Genomic DNA, 21,021 nt, shown 5'->3' on the forward strand with positions numbered 1-21,021 from the left:
CCCCTCCCCTAGTTCTCCATTGGACCAAAATGAATTAATAAGCCCATCTGAAAATGATTCATATGGATCAAGATAAGATGTTGTAAATGTAACACACCAAGAGTTCATATCCCACCCCCATTCTAGGTAGTATTAAAAGTAGTTTTGCTACCTGTCCCTTCACGTGTGGTGTGGTGTTTAACGTAAGACTAGGGAGATCCAGGTTCAAATCTCCAATCAGCCATGAAAGCTTGCTGAGTGACCTTTTGCCAGTCACATGCTCACAGTCTAATCTACCTCACAGTGATGTGATAAAATAGAGGAAAGGAAAGCGATGTAAGCTGCTTTAAGTCTGCATTGAGGAAAAGGGCAAAGTATAAATGAAGTAAATAAGTATTTATTGCTACTTGAACTTAAGTCAGCCAGAGATGCCACAGCACAGTAAGCTGAAATCAAGAAACATGGAATGGTGGCCAAATGCCCATTTTACAAATGAGGTTACATTTCATCCTAGTAAAAAGTATTTCACCTCTAACAAAATAAAAAGTTTTTGAGTGGATTCAGCCAGTCATGTGAGAGTGTAACTAATATGTGGCAAAGTCCCTAGAGAGTGACTTACAGTCTGTGACTCATCACTGATACAGATACATGGCAAAATTCCTGATTTGCCCTACTTACGCTTTTGATGAAAAGATGAGCTGAAATTTTGCTGTGAGTTTGTGACATTTGGAATATGCACATAACTTAAAACATGCCAAACAACATTAATTTCTGTTAGCTTTGCTGCTTTGATTATTACCTCAGATGAGTCCTTTTAGGTGTTACCATCATACAAATCAGAAGCATACCGTCCACACATAATGGGAGCATGCATTACCCATGATTTTTTCAATATACCTGATTGCCATGCTATGCAAACAGGGACAGACTGAATATTTACTGTGTGCATACAGCCTCAATATGTGTGAGCACATACCCTGAAAAATCCAATAATTTGTGTGTACTGAAGCTGTTTGTTGGTGGTGCATTGCCTCTGTTTATACTACATGGCAATAGCATGTATTGGGAAGATCGTAGGTAGCATATGTTTCCATTATGTGCATTTGGTAGGCTCCTGCTGAAAAGGACTGCTTTTTAAAAATTTTCTGTCTCCTCCTTTTAAATGAGTAGAACAATACATGGTGTATTTCATTCCGTGCACACAAGATATATATGATAATGGAAAGTCAAAGGCACTTGTGGCTTTCCAGCACGTGCAATATATATGTGATCATCAATCGTGATATTCTGTACATGAGTTTCAAACTACCATATACAGTAATGTTTTCTGAGAAAGATAAAGAGAACAGGTCAAGCAGCTCATCATAGATTTTTGAAATGGTGTGATTTTTTTAAAAAAATGCACTATTTTTACTTAGCAACTAGAAGTGGTTTTAAATAGGAAAAAAAGACCTGAAGGTTCAAAGTAGCAGTCAGTGTTTATTCCTATAACAACCTGAATGCTTTCAGAAGAGCTTAGTGGTGCTGTTGTTTTTCTTTCTACACACAGCATTAATCACTGGTTCTACATTTACCACAGAGTCTTTTGCCCGACCATTAAAGATCTTGGAATCGGATTCTAAATAAGGCTGCTTTACATGCTGAGCCAGAGACAGGAGAACCTTGAAAATTAAAAAGCAAACAACATAAATTCTACATAAGTAAACACGCTGAATCAAGCAAATGTCAAATTAATTCAGTTGTACAATTAGTTTGACTTTACTGAAACCATAAAAAGCAGCTAAACTGTCCAGCAAAATAAAATCTGATGTCAGGATAGGATGTGAGGAAAGCACAGTCATTCACAAAGATAGGCAAACCTTTTATATACCATAAACATCACACTCTCTGTTATGCTCCAATCCAGTCGACAGATTATACTCTAAGCAGATTTTTCCAGTTATATACTGGGTGCCCCAGGCTAGCCCAATCTTGTTAGTTCTTGTAAACTAAGCAGGTTGACTGTGGTTAGTACTTGCATGGGAAACCATCAGGGAAGTTGCCATACGGAGGCAGGCAATAGCAAAAAGGGTTGCCAGGTCTCCCAGGGGCCTAACACGGGGGGGGGGGGGGCAGCGCCCTGGGGGGCAGCAGGGGAGCTGCAACTTGTTCCAAACCCAGATTAATTAAAAATTGCCTCCAAACAGGTGATTTTTAATGAATTGAGCTTCAGGGTGAAGCACAGCTCTTCAGTTGTGCAGGAAAATGATGCCATTTTCCAGCATAGTGGGGGACTCCGGGTGCACATGCGCTTCTCCCCCCTGAGCCTTTCTCCCCTGCCATCCAGGTGAGCAGGGGGTGGGGCAGGTGAGCAGTGGTGGCAAGCTTAATGGCAAACCACTTCTGTTCATCTCTTGCCTTGAAAACCCTATGGGGTTGCCAAAAGTTGGGTGTGACTTGCTGCCACTTTACAATCACACACACAGACACAGTTATTCCATGAAAAGGCCTGCAAATGATGCTAATGCTGGAAATTACTGGAAAGTATTGCAAGATGCAAGGTTTTCTTCCTTTTTCTGTTATTTTAAAGTTCTCCCCCCACCCCCAATTACGGGCAGCTTTAAATAGAAATTTCACCAAAGCTCTACGAAGTACTAATAGTTTGTGTAATAGAGGAGGATTTGCTGGCTTATTCCCAGAAAGTATCAGCTGGCCTGGCACGAAACAATGGTAATGTCCTTTATAAATAGCTCCTTGGATCCCTTATTTTAGATTATTGTGCTAGCAATATATTATATTACCTAAGCTGATTTCTTGCAAGAAGAGGAGTACAGGTAGTTTTGGGCAAGACAAGAACTGTGAACATTTCTTGCTTTTACTTTCCGCTTAAAGAAAAGTCAAATATCAGTTTTCCATACAGTAGGGAAAATTTTCAACATTCCCTTTTACTGCATTTAAAGAAGAGATTCAGCTTTTGTATGTTTAGGCATGGCTAGTAGAATTATAAGTAGTAATGCAGGTTCACAGGCATGTTTTTTTCTTTAAAAATACTTTTTAAAAAATCTAAAGTTTAATACATCCTGACTGGGATATAAAGATTCAGGTATCTGTTTGTATCTGAGGAAGGGAACTTGTACTCTCTTGAAAGCTTATACCCTGAATATCATGTTGGTCTTTGTTGGTTGCCACTGGACTCAAATCCAAAATTATTTTTTAAAAAAAAGAAATGAAATTGTAAAAGTAATAGGAAGGGAAGGGAAATTGGGAAAGAAAAAGGCAGACAGACACATGATCAGCAGTTGCAGAAGGGAGAAAAGCAGAAGTCCTGTAACTGATTTAAAAAAACAGTTAACTAGGCATTGGAAGCCCTGTATTAGCACCCTTATACCGGCTCTTCTTGTACAAAAGTTTTCTGTCCTAGTTCATTTGGGATTATCAAGACAGTTTTGCTTAACATTAGACTAACCGTTTCTTTATGTTAAATGTGTCACGTGGGACAATTGAGAAGTAAAATTATTATTATTCTGCATTATTAATAATTATGAAGTGTAGTAGCTAAGGTAGTGGTGATGATAAGCCCCAATCCTTTCTGTACACCATGGAAACATTTCTTGTTTTTACCAAGTGGGAATGGCTGTGGGGTTTTTATATCAGGAGATCTAGTATCTAAAACAAAAAAGTATACATTTCTAAATGTATAGTTAAAAATTACTCTCATCACTGCCAGTAATGCCACTTCTGCAGGATTAAAATTTTGCTGAAGTTTTTGCGTAATGGGGGCAAGATCTCTCTAGCTTAATTAAAATGGGTTGACAGTGATTAGTAGAATCTAAAGAATTTCTTTGATTCACTGACTATCTGTCTGCACTTTTGTGCAACAATACGTAAGTTGTACAACAAATCCCTAGTTTGCCTCTCATACTTTTCTGGAGGCTCCCCTGTTCCCAAAATGCAGCATTTGGTACTGCAGGGGGATGTAGGATCAGTTCTGCCTCTGTGTATGAGCTACCAATGAGAGTTTTTGGAATGTTAGAGGAGAACTGCCAGTTAGGTCAGTTGAGAGTCAGTTGAAAAGTGGGAGAGAAATGACAGGCTGAGCCAGGGAGTGAGATAACAGTAACTTGACATTGGCTGAGATAAATGTAACTTTTATCTTCTTTAAGAAACTTGAAAACATGAATAGACTCAGGCCTCAAAAGTCCAAGTGTTAAGAAAGTTTGTATATATCCACTGTTGTGTTAAATCTTCAATAACAGTTAATTCCTTGATTCTGGTTAACCTTGCTGACTAAATAAGGATTGGCCCCTTTCACACTCAGTCTTTTGATCGGGTCTGGACCTTTTTTGCATCCCATGTTTCCTCAAGTTTCACACTTCCAAGCCAGTCATGAACACAGCTCCACTCTTTGTCTAAGGGATCTCTGATTTTTCTCCCTGCGGACATAGCCCAAGTTTAATTTAAATCCGCTGGTGAGTCAGGGCTGGTGTGAGGAATGTCAGTGTGAACACTTTTTCCTGTATTCTCCCCCCTCTCCTTTTCCCCTGGATGCTGATTGGTCTCTCTGGAATTGACCATTCCCACCCAACACAGCTCTCTGAACTGATCTTTTGCCATTTTTTTTAGTTAAGCGAGCGAAGGATCGTAAGGATGCTTCTGTGTTGGCTTCCTCCCTCCCCAGCACTTCCCTGCTCCACTGCCCTCCCAGACGAGTAGAGCAGGGGTGGGCAGTGCAGCAAGCCCCGGCTGAGCTGTGCCAGGTGCTTCCCTGCTTTGTTGCCCTCCCAGGCCAGTGGAGCAGGGATGGGCAGTGCAGCGAGCCCCTGCTCCGCTGCCCTCCTGGGCAAGCAGAGTTGGGGTGGGTAGCACAGCGAGCCCCGGCTGAGCTGTGCCGGGTGCTCCCCTGCTCTGCTGCCCTCTGCTGTTACCTCAGAACATCACAACGTTACCACGCATGATCAAACTTAAAATTTAAAAAAAACTCATGATGTGTGTTGAGAAGCCCACGAAGCCCAAGGCAGAAAAGACTGCAAAATCAAATCGGGAGCAAAGAGTGTAAAACGGGGATGCAAAGCCTCAGCCATGGTGATAGGGGCAACTGCTCAAATCCAGCGGTTTTAAACTTGAGTGTGAAAGGGGTCATTGTCTGATGGGAAGAAAAACATACACTTATACAGACTTAAAAAAACCCAGTCAAGATCTATCATTTACCTATCCCCACACATGCACATGTCCATGTGCACGCGCGCATACACGCACACACACACACACACAATTCTGTGAATAAATGGTGGCAGCATGAAAAAGAAAACAGAGTTTAGTTTCCAGCCCCAACAGCTCTATGAAATGCTTAGGTGAGGGGTGGTTGACATAGGGACCTGAGTTGCCCTGTCTGGTATTGTTTCTGGGAAACAGGAGAGAGGGAGCCCAATATGTGGGAAAGGGGTAAGGGCTGTCTGCCTATTAAATAGGTACAAGATGGGTGGTGAATTGAGACTGTCTGAACTACCTGTATTCTTGAACTTGTGTGAAGAGAGATTTATTCAGGAAGGTAGTGTTTTAAGGAGTCACAGAAGGAAATGAGGAAATCCTGTTCTGCTGACGGTAGTAGTAGAGGTTTATTGGTAGTAGAGATTCACTGCAAGATTCAAGTCTGTGTCTGTGAATGTACAACTATATGCTTTGTAAATTTTGGAAATACAGTATTCAACTCTTCAAATCATGATGAAGAGATAAGGGCTGAATCCACACTTACCCGGAACAGCACTAAGCAGGCGGAGTGAGAGCGTCTTTCTGGCGCGTTTTATGATGTCATCATGGCACGAGAGTGGCATCATGGCGCGATGACGTCATAAATCGCGCCAGAAAGACACTCTCACTCCGCCTGCTTAGCGCTGTGCCGGTAAGTGTGGATTCAGCCAAGGAAAGAGAGATCTTCATCAGGAATACACTCAACCTCCCTTCCCCAGCCATCCTTTGAAGTAACATATAAAGACCTCCTAATGTTCTCTATGTATTCTATGCTTCAGATTCTTATGACACTTGTAAATATAGCATAGGAGGAAGCCAGGTATTGTAACTTGATGGAAAATATATGAGAATATTAAGATAGAGAAAAGAAATCTGTTCTCAGTTTTCATAGAATCATAGAGTTGGAAGGGGCCATACAGACCATCTAGTCCAACCCCCTGCCCAGTGCAGGATCAGCCTAAAGCATCTCTGATTAGAGTTTTATAAACTCTTGTCCCTTTATAGAGGTTTAAAAGAGACATTCCCTGTATGCGGGCTGTGAATCTGAGGCCTGTGTTATTTCAGATTGCATTTGATCACAAGGCCCTACCTGCAGTGGTACAGTTCACAAACTGATATAGCACCCTATTTGCTGTTTTTGAGAATGAGGCCTAAGGCTGAGACACATGGAAAGGACTGGAAAATGGAAGGAGTGGAGAAAGACGATTGCATGGGAGAAGCTGAGCAAAGGAGAATTCTTATTCAGGATGACGGTTGGTTTAGTGAGATGGATTTAGGACCAGGGAAGGGAATTCGATGATACAGGGTACAAAGGAAAATGCACTTAGGTGGACCATAGTGATGAAAATAGTGGAAGAATAATTGAAACGTTTATTTTGTCTTCACTTCTCCTTTACAAGCCTTTTATAATCCAAGCCTATTTGGTTATGACATTGATACATTTTTAATCCTTTGTCTGCCTCTCCTTTATCTGTCTTTACTTATATTCTCTTTCACCTCTACCTTTCAAAAGCTTCTCACAAATGCCAACACCTTCAGGGAAAGATGACAACATCACCATATTCACCAGGATCCTGGACGGTCTTCTTGATGGGTACGATAACAGACTTCGGCCAGGCTTGGGAGGTATGAGACGTGATCCTAGAAGTCAACACTATTGTCATTTTTTTGCAATGCTCTTCTAAAACAGCATGCAGTTGGCTTCCAAGAAGCGATAAGCTTAGAACAGTTTTCCAGAGGTTATAGAGAGCACCAGAAGTGTAGATTCAGTAGGTAAAGGCTTAAACTACAACCAGAAAGACTCACACCCTCACTCTGCTATGAAGCTCATTGGGTAAGCTTGGTCAAATTGCTATCTCTCACACCAGCCTACAATACAGAGGGAGGAAACCATGTATGCCACCCTGAGCTTCCTGTAGAGAGGGAATAAAAAAAAAGTTTGTTGCAAAACAAGCCATCAATACTTCTGCTTCCTGTCTTGTATTTTCAGAATTAAGAGTATCTCCTGTACACAACCATTATAGTTCACACAGTATGTTCAGAATAATTATGGAAAACTCAGGTGCTGCTACTTAGACAAGTGTGTGTGTATGTATTATGTATATTGATATAGCTAGGAGACAGGGAAATATGGAAGTATCAGCTGCACGGGGGTTGTGAAAGACTATAAAAAGTCAACTACAGTCACTTGTCATGCAGGAATACATGAAACTGCCTTTTTCTATGTAAGATCTGTCAAATGCAGGATTGTCTATACTCTGACTGAAACCAGTCTCCAGGGTGTCTAGTACAGGTCTTTTCCATTACCGACTACCTGGTCTCCTTTATTGGTCTAGTACTCATTATTAATTAAAATGTGAATTTTAAATCTTTGTATTATATTTTGGAAAATGTATGTGTATGTATAAAAACATACTTTTTCTGGTCTAAGTGTAAGCATGGTGCCAGTTTTCATCCAGGAACACTGGCTTAGATAATGAAATCAGTCTATGTAACTGTAGAGTGAATTCATACTTGTAACATTTGGGAGAAAGCAACATTGAATAACCTTTAGCAACCATTTTTTTAATATTTAGCGAATTAATACGCAATTATTTTTTGAATAATATTTTCCAAAATCATACATAGAGTGAATTAAATTATTATTCAGCTGCTATATTGCAATCAAGTTAATTGGAATCTCAGTTATTATTATTTTATGTAATATGTTTATAAATCACTCACTCCAGAACACTACTTAGGTAAAATAGTAGAGTCCAGTAGCACCTTTAAGACTAACTAACTTCTTTATTGTAGCATAAGCTTTCGAGAAGAACTGTGGTTCTCGAAAGCTTATGCCACAATAAAGTTGGTTAGTCTTAAAGGTGCTACTGGACTCTACTATTTTGTGACTACAGACTAACACGGCTAACTCCTCTAGACTATTGAGGTAGTTTCCTAGTAAAATCACATAATCTGATACTGACAACATGGCATCAAGTTTTCATGCATGTAACATTACTGTCAGTAGTAATGTGGGAATGCATCCATGTTTCTAGAGGTGAATAGGATATTATCTTCTTTGGTGAAACTGCAGAAAAATTGCTAAACAATATCAAGCTCCATTAAATTAATTGTCAAAATTCCCCTTCATCTTAACAAATAGATACTATCAAACTATAATTCTATAAAATATGAAAGAATAGAATAAAATCACACAGAAAAAACTGTGCTTAGTTGAAGAACTAGATCTTGAGGAAGCATAAGTTATGGATCGGGGGTAGGTCTTTTCTTCCCTCCGTCTTATCCCCCAGTTTTTCCAATAGTGCTGCCACCACCCCAACTGAAATAGTCTTTTCACCAGCTGGAGGGAGGCTGGTGAGTCTCTAAATGTGTACAGAGTTCTAGCTTGTGACCAAGCAGTAGGCACGCAGGTGAAGACTGACACAACTTATCTTAACCAAGAAAGGTCTTTATTAGACATGGGCATGAATCGAAACATGAATCAAATGTTGTGACAAATTGGGTTGATTCGTGTATTTCGAAAACGTGTTTCGTGGGGCCACATCTGTCACAAAATCTATGACTTTTGGGGCCAATTCATTCAATATGCGAATGCTTCATGATGCCAGACAGGCTGGCACCGATCCATTGATTCCCTAGGCAACATAGGCCTGGGATGTCTGCAGACCTATTGTTGCTGTGGAAACCCAAATCTTAGCCCACATAACCTTGATAAGCAGCTTTCCCTGCCAACCTGAGATCTCCCATTCTGTTCTATGAGAGCAATGAGCAGGGGGGAGATGAGCCTTCTGTAGCCATGGGAACACCAGTCTCATCCTCCAAACCCTGTTAGGCAGGTCTGTCTGCCAACCAGAGAGCTCCTGTTCTGCTGTATGTGAGCATTTCTTATATAAGGCACAGCTCTGTGCCTCCTGCTTTCAGTTCCAGTAGACAGAGGGAGAGGGAGGAGCTGTTGCTGTGATTTGGAGTGAGAGAGAGAGTGGATTTGGGAGCTTTTGGCTGGATTTACTGCTGTTTCAAAAGAGACTGAAAAGACTCTCTCTTTTTGCTCTTGTCCTTGCTGGGAAGATTGTTGGCTGAGGGTGCCTTTTTTCCTCCACTCCACCCCACCTCAGTCTCAGGGCATTGCCTGGCTCTGGGGCCTAGCGTGACTCCCTGCGAGTTTGGCATCTCTGAGTATGATGGGGGCCGTTATAGGGCCCCGGAATCTGACAAATCACAAACCTAATGAATCGTTTCATGAAACAGGACAATTTCATGAAAGTTCATGGTTTGTGGTTTGTGGAACCCGACAATCCACGAAACTCAGGGTTCATTTTTCCCCATTTCGTGCTCATCTAGTCTTTATTGAACTACAACAGACTATAAGGAACAGGTTAGGAAAATAGATCTTGTGCAAGGTTTGCAGCTATAAAAATAAAAGAATAGAAGTTGCTGTTGTCTGACTATCACATTTAGGATTACCACAGAGCACCTTGTTCCTCTAATTCTTGAGATGGGCATCTGGTGCTGTGGAGGAGGAAGCAAGCCTGCCAGTTGGACCCTGGCTGCTTCCACACACGTTGGATAATCCGCTTTCAATACGCTTTAGTGAACATTTATAACTGATTTTCTGTGTGTGGAACAAAAAATCCACTTCTAAAGGATAACTAAAGTGCATTGAAAGTGCATTATTCAACGTGTGTGGAAACGGCCCTTTTGTCCTCTGCCTCCAGAACCTCATTAGAGCAGTGCAGCCAAATGGTTGCAGGATTTTTTTTGTACCTTCTCTTTCATAAGGTGAGGGAGAGAGTTCCCTCCCCTAAATCCAGCCTCTTTCTTAGCTGCCGTGGCTAGCTGGCTTTCCTATCATGTATCTCTTGTTTCAGAAGTCCCTAGTTTTATGATAGTACTGAAAGGCTAAAACAACACAATTATTTATCCCAAGTTATCACTTCCCCCAAATATCCAAAGGAGAGGTGTAAAGTGAAGCAAATGGCATTTCAATTGCCCTGCTGCTCCTGGCTCTCCAGGATAACTCAGAGCTTGGTTATTAGAAGATGAATCAGAGGCCAGTTTGATATTAAAAGGCCCTAGGCCTATTTGTAACAATCAAGTTCCTTGAAGAAACGTGAAAATTGGAAGAAAATGGTCACCTGGAAAAAGGATACATTGTGAAGTGTGGTGATTTAAAATTAATTTTACTGGATCTTTTTGGCTCATCGCAGTGATCTGCTCTGAAACAAGGCTGCTGCTGTGCTTACATTCTGTTTATTTTAGTAAAAGGAAAAAATCTGCAGATCTATCTTTGTATGCATATAGAGATTTCTCATATTTTGAGGCAGCCGGTTCTGAGTTCTTGGATCAAATCCTGTGGTTTGTTATGTACGTTTAAAGCCAATGACTTCTACTCCTGTGTTCCTCTTATAGATTAGGTGTCATTTTATTGCTCTTTCTATTGTTATATATCATCCTCAATATGCTAAGTACTGTGCAAAGCATAGAAATGCTATGATCACTGCCCAGAGGATGCACAGCTTTGAGTAGTAGGACACTACTGGAGTATAAGGGCCTGGGCAAAGTTGATGAACTGTAGGAGGTACAGAGGAAATGAGAAGCATCTTGGAAGGCTTTGTGTAAGAAGATGGATTTTAGGAGTCATTGGTCTCCTTTTTCTTCTTCAAATGCAGGTTCACAACTATAGCTGCTGTGTTACATATAATTTATTACATAGAATTAGATCTAGAGATGTTCCTCCTATTCACGGAGGGAGTCCTTGTAGGAGAAGAAGTCTCTTTCTGGGAGTGGAAGAGCTCTGTGTGAACAGAAGGACATCTTTGGATCTTGGCCTATGGTTTGAATCTAACTCCTAGTATGTAAAACAGGTTTTAAGGTACTTTTTTAAAGAAGTTCAATCCAAACTGTTTATAGAAGGTATATTAATTGTCAAAAGTACAAAGTTAGATGTTAAGTGTAGAAATACATGTTTAATTCTGACAGAAGAATGAGGCACACAGTCTTCTTTCTTGACTTTACATTGTTAGGAAGCTAATCAAAACAATATTTGTCTTTGCTTAATCCCATCGTATGTCCAAAAACGGTGCATACTGCATTCCCACAGTTCAGTGATATGACCTTTTCTAACATTTGGAAAGTTTTGCTGTTGCTTACCATTCATACTTTCTTATATTTCCAGTCCACGGTAGTCTTCTGTTATTTGCACAGAAGGAAAAATGTTGTGCATGACAAACTAAATGGTGGGTGTTTCACATTGTTTTTGAGAGGTGAAGGCATAGTGGTTAAGTAGTTGGACAGCACTCTGCTGGACTGGTTCAAATCCCACTACTATCAACCCCAGCTCCTCAGCTGTGTTGTGGGAATAATGCTAACACTGATGTTGTTCACTGCTCTGAGGGACTATCTATACGTACAAGTTTTTAAAGAGTTGGGTCTGAGTTCCCCAGACCCAACTCGAGTTCCCTTCAGCTTCACAGCAGCTTTGGGGAATGGCTGTTAAAAAATAAAGGAGAGCCCAAACAGCTGTGGAATCCCTCTGCAGGGTGAGGAAGGGGCTTCTCCCTCCCTCCATCCTCAAGCCATTTCCCTGTATCAAAATAGCATGGGAGGGGTTTTCTCTGTTTTTTTCTGCTCCGTATGGAGTATTTTATGCAGGTGGAACAGTAAAAAATGCGGGGAACCCCCCATTCTATTTTGACATAGGGAAAAGGCTTGAGGGAGGAGGGAAGAGACCCTCCCACCATGGAGGCACTCTGAAGCCATTTGGGCATTCTCTTATTTTTTAACAGGCATTTTTTAACTGCCATATGGCTGCATAAACCTGCATGTCTAGAGAGACCCTGAGTGGGGCACTAATCTGCCTAGAAGAGAAGTATATAAATGCTGCTGTTGTTGCTAAAAAAAGTACGCAGACAGTTTGTAATGTTAAACATTAGAATTCATTTACAGAACCAGTGGTTACATTATCAGTTTCAGTCAGCTGCTATGTGCAGGACTTTCTCTCCAGCAAAGGGACCCTTCTTGTAGTTGTGATGATGAATCAGTGACTAAACTTTATAGTCTCATATTTTATAAACTAATATTTATAATCCTAAGATTTCTTCAAGATGGAAGGTATAGCCTGATCTCGTCAGATCTGGGAAGCTAAGCAGAGTTGGTACTTGGATGAGAGACTGCCAAGGAAGACTCTGCAGAGGAAGGCAACGGCAAACCATCTCTGCTTCTCACTTGCCTTGAAAGCCCCAGCAGGGGTTGCCATAAGTCAGTTGTGACTTGACGGCACATACATACATATGTAAGATTTATTCAGCCCTCCACAGAAATAGCCAGGCTACTCCTGTTACCTGAAGTGGTCTCCTTGCATAAATATGATTTGGGGGGGGGGGGGCGGGAATTAACAAGCAAGGAAGACGGCTGTGCGAGAGGCGGTAACTGGGATCTATCGCCTTTGTATACCAGGTCCCTTCCGACAATAGAACAGCGAGTTTGGTGCTTAATATCAAACAATAACTTTTATTGAACACACAAACTTTATGCACATACACGCAAATTACTGGGGAAAATGATTACACACACACACAGAGTCCTAGGAAATGTAGCCAGAAATTGGGAATAGCAAGAGAGAGTAAATATATCTACTTATCCTGGAGAAGGGGTCCAGTCCATGGAGGAAGAGAGTAGCTTCGAATGCCAGCATCCTCGGCCAAGAGAGCAAGAGGCTTAGGGAAGTGACCCTAAGGGAGAAGCCAGAAAGCTTGCACGATTTGAATGGGGGCAGGGTTTACCTTTATAGGTAAACTATGCCCTGAGGTGGAAGAGCCCACCTAGCCATTAGAACAAAGGCTCTAACGGTTTATTCCTGGGTTAGACAAAAGGCTTGAGCGCTTTGATTGGTAGCTGTCGGGGTGAGTGAATACAAATGTAAAACTAGTTCTAGAGCTGCACAAAAAGGATAGTTTGCTGAAGAAGTCCACCAGAGCTAAGTTAATGAATTTAGGTGGGGAATGCACTGTTCCAGGAACGACTGTATATACTTATGAATGTCATTTGATTAGCTCTTCAATCATGGACAGGAGATCTCATCACGGAAGGAGGGAAAGGAATGTGCTAAGTGGGGATGACTCTGCAAGGCCTTTGTTGCTCTGGGCACTGGCGGGGCCAGAGAGATAGTGAATCCAATCAAGCCGCAGTCACTCTGCATTCCAGGGCAGCATTCCTTGCATGCCTGGTGCTCCCGGGCAGGATGTAGCAACAACAGAGGCTCTCTGGTGGCTATATGGTAGCCATTTTAAGCTCCAGAGGCTTGTACACTTTTAATACTACACACAGCTATATGAAAACTGCTGTACAACTGGTGAAGGCCGGGCTGACTGCTTACACTCCCCCCACCCATATCCAAACACACTGGCCCATTTTCTTATCTCAGCTTTCTTATCTTGATATAAAACATGTTCCTTCTCCAAGGCACCCAAGTGTGCTATATGCTGCCTGAGCTTGCTTATAGTTTGCAATAGTTTGATTGGTTCTTTACTGCAATCAGGCTAACTGGTCAAGGCTGTCAGCACCAAGCTTAGTCATTGGCCTCTGAAAAATACCTTTGTCAGCACCGAGACTTGGATTCCCTCTAAAGGAGGCAAGGAAAATTGCACCTTGGAAATGACCATAAGAAGAGGCTAAGCTCATATGATGATTTCAGTTTTCCTTTGATAACGTAGTTGTGTAAGACAAGTAATGTTATTTACTGTCTCTTTTTCTTCCAGGCAAGTACTTCATACAAGAAACAATTATTAATTAGATTTATTATCCAAGAGCCAGAATAGTATACGCAACCCTCTTCCCCATTTTGATTCTTACAACAAATCTGTGGGGTTGGCTAGGTTAAGAGATAGTAATTAACCAAAGTCTCCCTATAAGTTCTATGGCAGAACATTCCAGCATTGTAACCTCTACACCCCTTTGGCTGTCCTATCTGAGGCAATGATTGGTGGAAACTCACCCCATTTCCTTGATGCTAGCAGCATGCAGGAGCTGATCTCCATCCACAGATAAAAAGCACACGTGGTAATGTTTCTACTATATCACACTTTTCTTTTAGGAAACTGCAGATGGCCTAAAAAGGGCTCCTAATGGTCTCCTATCCAAGTGTAGACCAGGCACAAACCTCTTTAGTTTTACCATTAATACAGGACTGAATAGTCCCAGACCAGTCTTGATAACTACAGCAACAGAGAAGTCATTAATTCACAGCTTACATTGCTTTGTTGCAGAGAGAATCACTGAGGTGAAAACAGATATCTATGTCACCAGTTTTGGTCCAGTGTCAGATACCGAAATGGTAAGTTGTTACGTACAGTTTTTAACTATAACTGTGTATTAAACCATCCATGACCTTCCCGGAACAGGACTTTTCTGCTGCAGCCCGATGAGCTCTCCCCTCGTATTGCTCCTGGGAATTAGTAAACCCTCAAACACAGTATAGAGACCATGTGGGAGTCTGCAGTAGAAAAGGAGCATCGGTGGAATTTGCTGCCCTCCTATTCCAGAGATTTAAGTGCCATTCTTGGATACATGCCACAACTTCTTATGATTCTTAGACTAACTTGGAAAAATGATAATTTCTTGTGCAATATCATATTTATGCAACTGTCTCTGTTTTATACCAGGAATATACAATTGATGTTTTCTTCCGACAAAGCTGGAAGGATGAAAGGCTTCGGTTTAAAGGACCAATGCAACGCCTCCCTCTTAACAATCTCCTGGCCAGTAAGATCTGGACTCCTGACACTTTTTTCCATAATGGCAAAAAATCTATCGCCCACAACATGACCACCCCGAACAAACTCCTGCGGCTTGAGGATGACGGAACTCTTCTGTACACCATGAGGTGAGCCTGTTGCTTGCTGATTCCATTTTCATAATGATAGTTCTCTCTTCATAGCATCCTGCATCTTCACAGCAAAGTCAAGGAAGAAATCTCTGGCACATATTTATGAGAATATCAAAAGAAAGTAGAAAGCATAATCATGCTTTACAACTAACAATTAATGTGCAGCTTCTGAAAGCTAAAAGGCAATGTGTTCTGTGAAGAACAGGTGACTCGGGCTTCTTCCCCCCACCCCCACCCCAAGCAGATTGGTACTCTCCCATTGTAAGTATTTGCTGTAGATCACCTGATTTTATCTAAGACAGAAAGTGGAGCTTGTCATTGGTTTGGTACATTTCGAACAGTCAAAGCCTGGGGTTCTTTGCAGTCCTCATTTAATCCAAAAAGGGCAAGAGGCTAAAACTGTAACTGGTGTAGAAAGGGACCTTATTTTAGCAAGTGCCCTTTTCAGATCAAGCATAAGCTGTGTTTGTAGTCTTTGTGAATTAGAACAATTTCAAAGCTCTCTTTTGACTTAGAGTTACTAGAAGGGCTTGCTGTTGTACTGTAGAATCACTTGCGTTGATGATGGCAGAAGATAAGCTCTCATATGATCTGATTATTTTATTCTCATTGCAAGTAAATGCTCTGTAATAATTAAGATAAAATAAGAATCCTATTAAGAGTGTGATCAAACGCAGATTCAAAGGATAGCAGAAAAGTGTAAATACACTTCAATGCCATATACGAACATATGAAGAGTTGGAGCACTTTTCTAATGAGGGACTTTGGGGTTTGAGATTTTTTGGTTTAGGACTGGTGCTTCTTGGTTTAGAAAAAAGACACTCAGGGAGGGCATATTCGAGATTTATAAAATCCTGCACAGAGTGGAGAAAATGAATAGAGAGAGCTTCTTCGCCCTCTCACATAGTACTAGAACTTGGGTGCATGACCTTTAATGAAGTTGCTGGCAATAGGTATAGGACAGATAAAAGGAAACACTTTTTAACCTAATGGGCAATTCCATTGTGGAATACACTGTCAGTAGACAAGCACAGATGGCCTCGAAAGGAGGTTAAATGGATCCATGGAGGCAGCAAATACAAGTGCTAGGAGACAACATCAGAGGAAGGCCTCTGTGTTCTGTTTGTTGGCCCTCCAGGGCGACTGCTCGGCTGCTGTGGGCAACAACAATATGCTGAACTAGGTGGATTACTTGTTTTATCCAGCAGGGCTTTTATCTGCCAAGGCTGAGGAAGGCTTTTCTTAGAATGAGTTTTGCATGCTCTGTCATGTCCTTGCTACCACCCTTTCCCTCTCTCAGTCTATGTCCTGTAGTAATGGGGAGTGATGGATGAATGAACATGTACATTTTTGGTTATATTAGCATTTGTCCAAATTACTTCCACCTTAAATCTCCATTTCACTATTTCAGCAAATGTAACTCAGATTTGTATGCCATCATTTTTAGCAATAAATGCTTCTCCAGTTGATTTCAGTATCTTCTGATGTGCAGATTGTGTAAACTCCCTCTGGTTTTAGAATGGAGGGTATTATCAGGCGATTATCACTCCTAACTTAAAACACCCATTAGCAATAATCAGCCAGCGAGCTGAGTCATTGACATAGGAATGGACAGTACCTGTCAATACCTACATGTTTTCTGACTGTTCAAAAGAAAAATCCAAACAATAGTGAGGCTAAAATTCCCTTAATAAGGGCAGTTGTTGGATAAGAGGCCTGGATGCTGGTTAAAGATAGGGAAGCAGAGAGAAGAACTTGCTGGGTAGTTTTCACAGGGTAGCAAAGGGAATAGGAGAGGAGCCAAATACTCGTACTGGAAGCAGTACTAGTTCACTTTGTCATGAATGGCCTTGAGTCAAGGGAAAGTACAGGTAACAAAGTTATGTGTAGCAATGAGTTATAAAATCCCTAACTTACTGCAAATTCTTTTAACCCAGAGATTTTTAGATTGTGGAACCCTTTTCTGTCCTAAAGCACTTTACAAAATGACCATACTACCTTGTCTCAGTAGACTCAATGATCAGGATATTCTCTCTCCTAACTATGACCACCCATTGGGAAAACTTCAGCAGACCATTCTTAGGATAACGAAAGAATGGGCAACCAGCAGAGTTCCCGGTTGGGAAAAAAGCAACTTCTAACCCCAAAGCCATGAATAACAGGCATCAGTACTGATACCTTTTTTTCTGTTGAAGTGTACCTGAGAGTCAATCAATCATGTTGGGCAACTGTGTATCAGGCTGCAAACTGAGGGTTGAACTAGATGATACAGCAGCCTCAGGGATTCCCCCCACTCCCATTTTGAAGAAGCGAGTTCCAAGCCAGGAACTCTTTTAAACTGCGCAGCAGGAGCCTAATTTTGGTTGAGACAATTGTATGAAAAATGGCATGGGGGCGGGTGGGAGGCAAGAGATCCTTCTCCTCCTATAGAGTAGTGGTCCTGACCAGAATTGGGCCTCCACAGCTAGTTTAAAGGAGTTTGCAGCTGGGAGCTCACTGCTTCAAAATGGTGGGTGTCTGTGGGGATGCCCATATTGTCTAGTTTGGCCCTGAAAGAACCCAAACAGATCATCAGCATTTGTTAGACCAATGCACCTATGAAATTCATGTACGTCACTAATGGATAGTGTTATGTATTGGGTTGAGTTATGGTTTAGCAAGGCACTCAAGTCTGTTGGTTCATTGAGTGTTATGTACTGACTGAGCTTTAGTCTGAGCCTAGGCCCCTAAAGCCCTCGTTCCTATTGGCAGATATTCTGCTGGCTGTATCCAATCCACTATGTACAACAACGTCCAATCACAGCTCTGTAAATATGTTACATTATATATAGTTAATGCAAATGATGGTATTCTAGGGTGCGTATTACTATTGGTTGTTGTTGGTTATTATCAGGGCAGGGTTTGTGTGTATATATTTGGCTCATGTTGAGCTTTGTCTGCCTGTTCTAGCTGTCAATAAAGATGTTGCTCTGAGCTGAAATCACTGCTGGCTGAAATCACTATTGAGCACAAGGCTCAGTACTTAATAGATAGGCTTCTGCTTAAGGCCTCTATTCCTCTTGAATGCCAGGGACTCTGGAAAATGTAGTTCTTTGAAGCAACTTTGTATGGACATTTCATGTCTTGTGGGCTACATGTTCCAATGCTTCTTGAACCTGGGATAACTACAGGTACTAAGTTCTGAGAAACCCTAGAAAACCACATGGGATCTCTAGTTTTTGGCACACAATTGCAACTAGCCAGAGAGTAATAAAAATCTCATAGACAAACTCCCCCTGTAGCTACTTTTGCAGCCAAGCAAGTTTTATGCAGCGGGGAGGGTGCTGTGAGCCAACATTCAGGGGCTTATAAAAGGATTGGGAATTGGGGGAACTGTTTGGACTTTGCTATGTTCCCTAGGATGTCAGCGATTGCCCAATAGAGCCCAAATTTTGGACTCGTTTTTTAAAAAGGGAAGGAAGTTTTTTTTAATATGAAGGAGAATTGAGGTGTTCCTTCTGTCACTTGCAATCTCAATAAATAAAGTTCAGCAACTGATACTTTAAGCAATGCTGCTGATAGTATGTTTTAGTGCAATCTGGTATGTTAAATCATAACACACCAGACTACGCTAAAATGTGCAATAAGCAGCTTTGCTTGAAGTGTCAGTTGCTGAATTGTTTCTTAAGTAGAACACTGAACAATATAGTTTGGGGGAGACTTGAGTTTGGGGGAAACCTGGAGCTGCCTGGCGCACTTGAGCACCTGCTTAAAACTGTATGTATAGGAAAGGCACTGACAACTCTGGATCAACAGCAGAAGCCCTGATTAGATTTTAATCAGGTGAGTATTGTAAGATTTATAGGTTGGTTTCTATCTGTTGAGGTGGGAGTGTTAAGCTAGCCACCTGCTGGAGGGGAAAAGCTTGTTCTCATTTACATGTCCTATGCTGAAAGCCTTTCACCTCCTTAAATTTGAATTAAGAAAGGGTGGAATGCAGTGCAAACCAATGTTTTGGAAAAATACATTAAAGGAAGTGGGGAAATCTCATCTGTTACTCCATCGTTCATAAGGATTTAGCAAAACTTGGGTCTGTCTCATTCACTTAAATGTTATTTATTTATTTCATATATATTCAGATCTTCCTCCAAAGAGCTAAAATAATATACCTCCCACCTTTTCCCATAACAGTCCTCAAATGCAACAACAATTGTCACCAAAAACCCAAGATGCAATGTGATGTAGCGGTTAGAGTGTTGGGCTAGGATCTGGGAGACCCAGCTTCAGATCTCCAGTCTTCCATGGAAGGTGGCTGGGTGATCTTTGGCCAGTCACACACACACAACAGAGGAGAACAATCTAAGCTACTTTGGGGCCCTATTGTAAGACAGGCAGGTTATAAAAAGTAAATGAATAAAAATCCTGCAAGCTTGGTTAACTTGAATGGTTTGAAATGTTAGCACAACTCATGCAGATGCTGAACTGAATGAGACGTTGCTTGCTTGTGGGAGCTGTTTTCATAGATCAGTTTCCATTAGATGAGGATCTAAGAAGTATATATCAGGCTGTTTGTCTCTCACATCTTCTGTGAATGATGCTAGACTGGGAAAGTTCCTAGCGATGCATAATCGTGATGCTTCAGCAGAACTGTGCCAAGACAGTCACTTCTTTCATCATGGATATTCCTGTGACACCTTTTGTTAACCAAAAACTGTTTCTCCTTTAGGAAATACATGATAGGCTGTAGAATGCTAGGTTCCAAAGTGTGAGACAGAGAGTGTAGATCAATACATCAGAATCATAAGCCGTAAAGATAGCTTTGGTCCTGCTTGAGAATATCTCATCAAAGAACGGGGGGGGGGGGGGATGTTTCTATAACTCAAGAGTCAGCTGAGGGTTGTTCTGTTGCCTTTCAGTTCTGGCTGAAAATTTTTTCCAGTCACTGAGCCAGATTCAGTCCAAAGGCCTACTCTGGGGTGCAGCATGCTTCATAACTGATCGTTGCGATGATCCGGAGAAAAATCATTAATTATTGATTAATTAAAACATTATACCCATATTTTCTTATTGCTCAAGGTGGCTTACAAATTCAAACTTATAACATACCTAATATGATTTTTATAAAAACCCTCCCCAAGAAAATGTTTGCAACCCATCTAAAGCCTAGCAAACGAGTAGCCTTTCAGCACCTCCTAAATACTTCTGAAGACAGCAATCTCCTCTCTTCCTGAGGTAGCCTATTCCACTGGGTAAGAATTCTCTCTCAACTATATTCAGCCATCAGTACACTCCTGCATTCTGGACAAGTGGTTCTTAATGGAGAAGCAGCACAACAGCTCACCTCGGGAGGGAGGGCAGCACTTAAGTGTTGTGTCACTGGAGCTTAACTCTCTAAGGCAAAGTCAGCCTTAGATGCTGTGACTGCAAATTATGCAACGACCAGATGTCTCAGAGAGGAGAGAAAATAATTTTACAGGGAAATGCATTCTTTAAAAAAAAAAACAAATCAAATTTTTGTTGTTGCCTTTTCTGAACAGATGGAAAATATTTTTTTTAAAGTGTTGTGAGTGTGTGGGGGGTGCATAGTCATAAGACCACTTATCAGCTGCATTGTCAACCATTGATTCCTCAGCATTTGATTATGCAACCCTCAGTGACTCAAAGCTGAGTGCATGAGCTGGCTCCATTGAAAAGCATGATGCTTGAGGGCACATGGAAGTGCTTCATCTGAACCAGCTTATTCATAGGTTCAGGCTGCCGCTGGGCACATGTTGTTACTTAAGGGCTGCCGCAAATACAAGCCAGTCTATAAGCCTTATGTAAGATGCAAGGCATGATGGCTGCAATCTTGAACTCTACTTTACTTACTGGAAGTTAATGCACGTTTATAAAAAATAGGTTTACTCTGCTTTTTAGTATTAAATACCCCTGTGTATTTAATACTAAAATGT

At 41.3% G+C, this 21,021-nt stretch overlaps 1 protein-coding gene across 1 annotated transcript in view; it reads left to right on the forward strand.

Annotated features, from left to right (window-relative positions):
* GABRA5 (gamma-aminobutyric acid type A receptor subunit alpha5) overlaps window positions 1-21,021 on the forward strand; it is a 99,953-nt gene that overhangs the window by 16,948 nt on the left and 61,984 nt on the right. Inside the window, exons 2-4 of the mRNA XM_054973729.1 lie at window positions 6,719-6,831; window positions 14,472-14,539; window positions 14,868-15,088. Of these exons, the coding sequence (XP_054829704.1) occupies window positions 6,719-6,831; window positions 14,472-14,539; window positions 14,868-15,088 (402 nt within the window). The remainder of the gene's footprint in view (window positions 1-6,718; window positions 6,832-14,471; window positions 14,540-14,867; window positions 15,089-21,021) is intronic.

The sequence above is a fragment of the Eublepharis macularius genome, chromosome 3 (assembly GCF_028583425.1).
Source record: "Eublepharis macularius isolate TG4126 chromosome 3, MPM_Emac_v1.0, whole genome shotgun sequence".
Classification (NCBI taxonomy): Eukaryota; Metazoa; Chordata; class Lepidosauria; order Squamata; family Eublepharidae; genus Eublepharis; species Eublepharis macularius.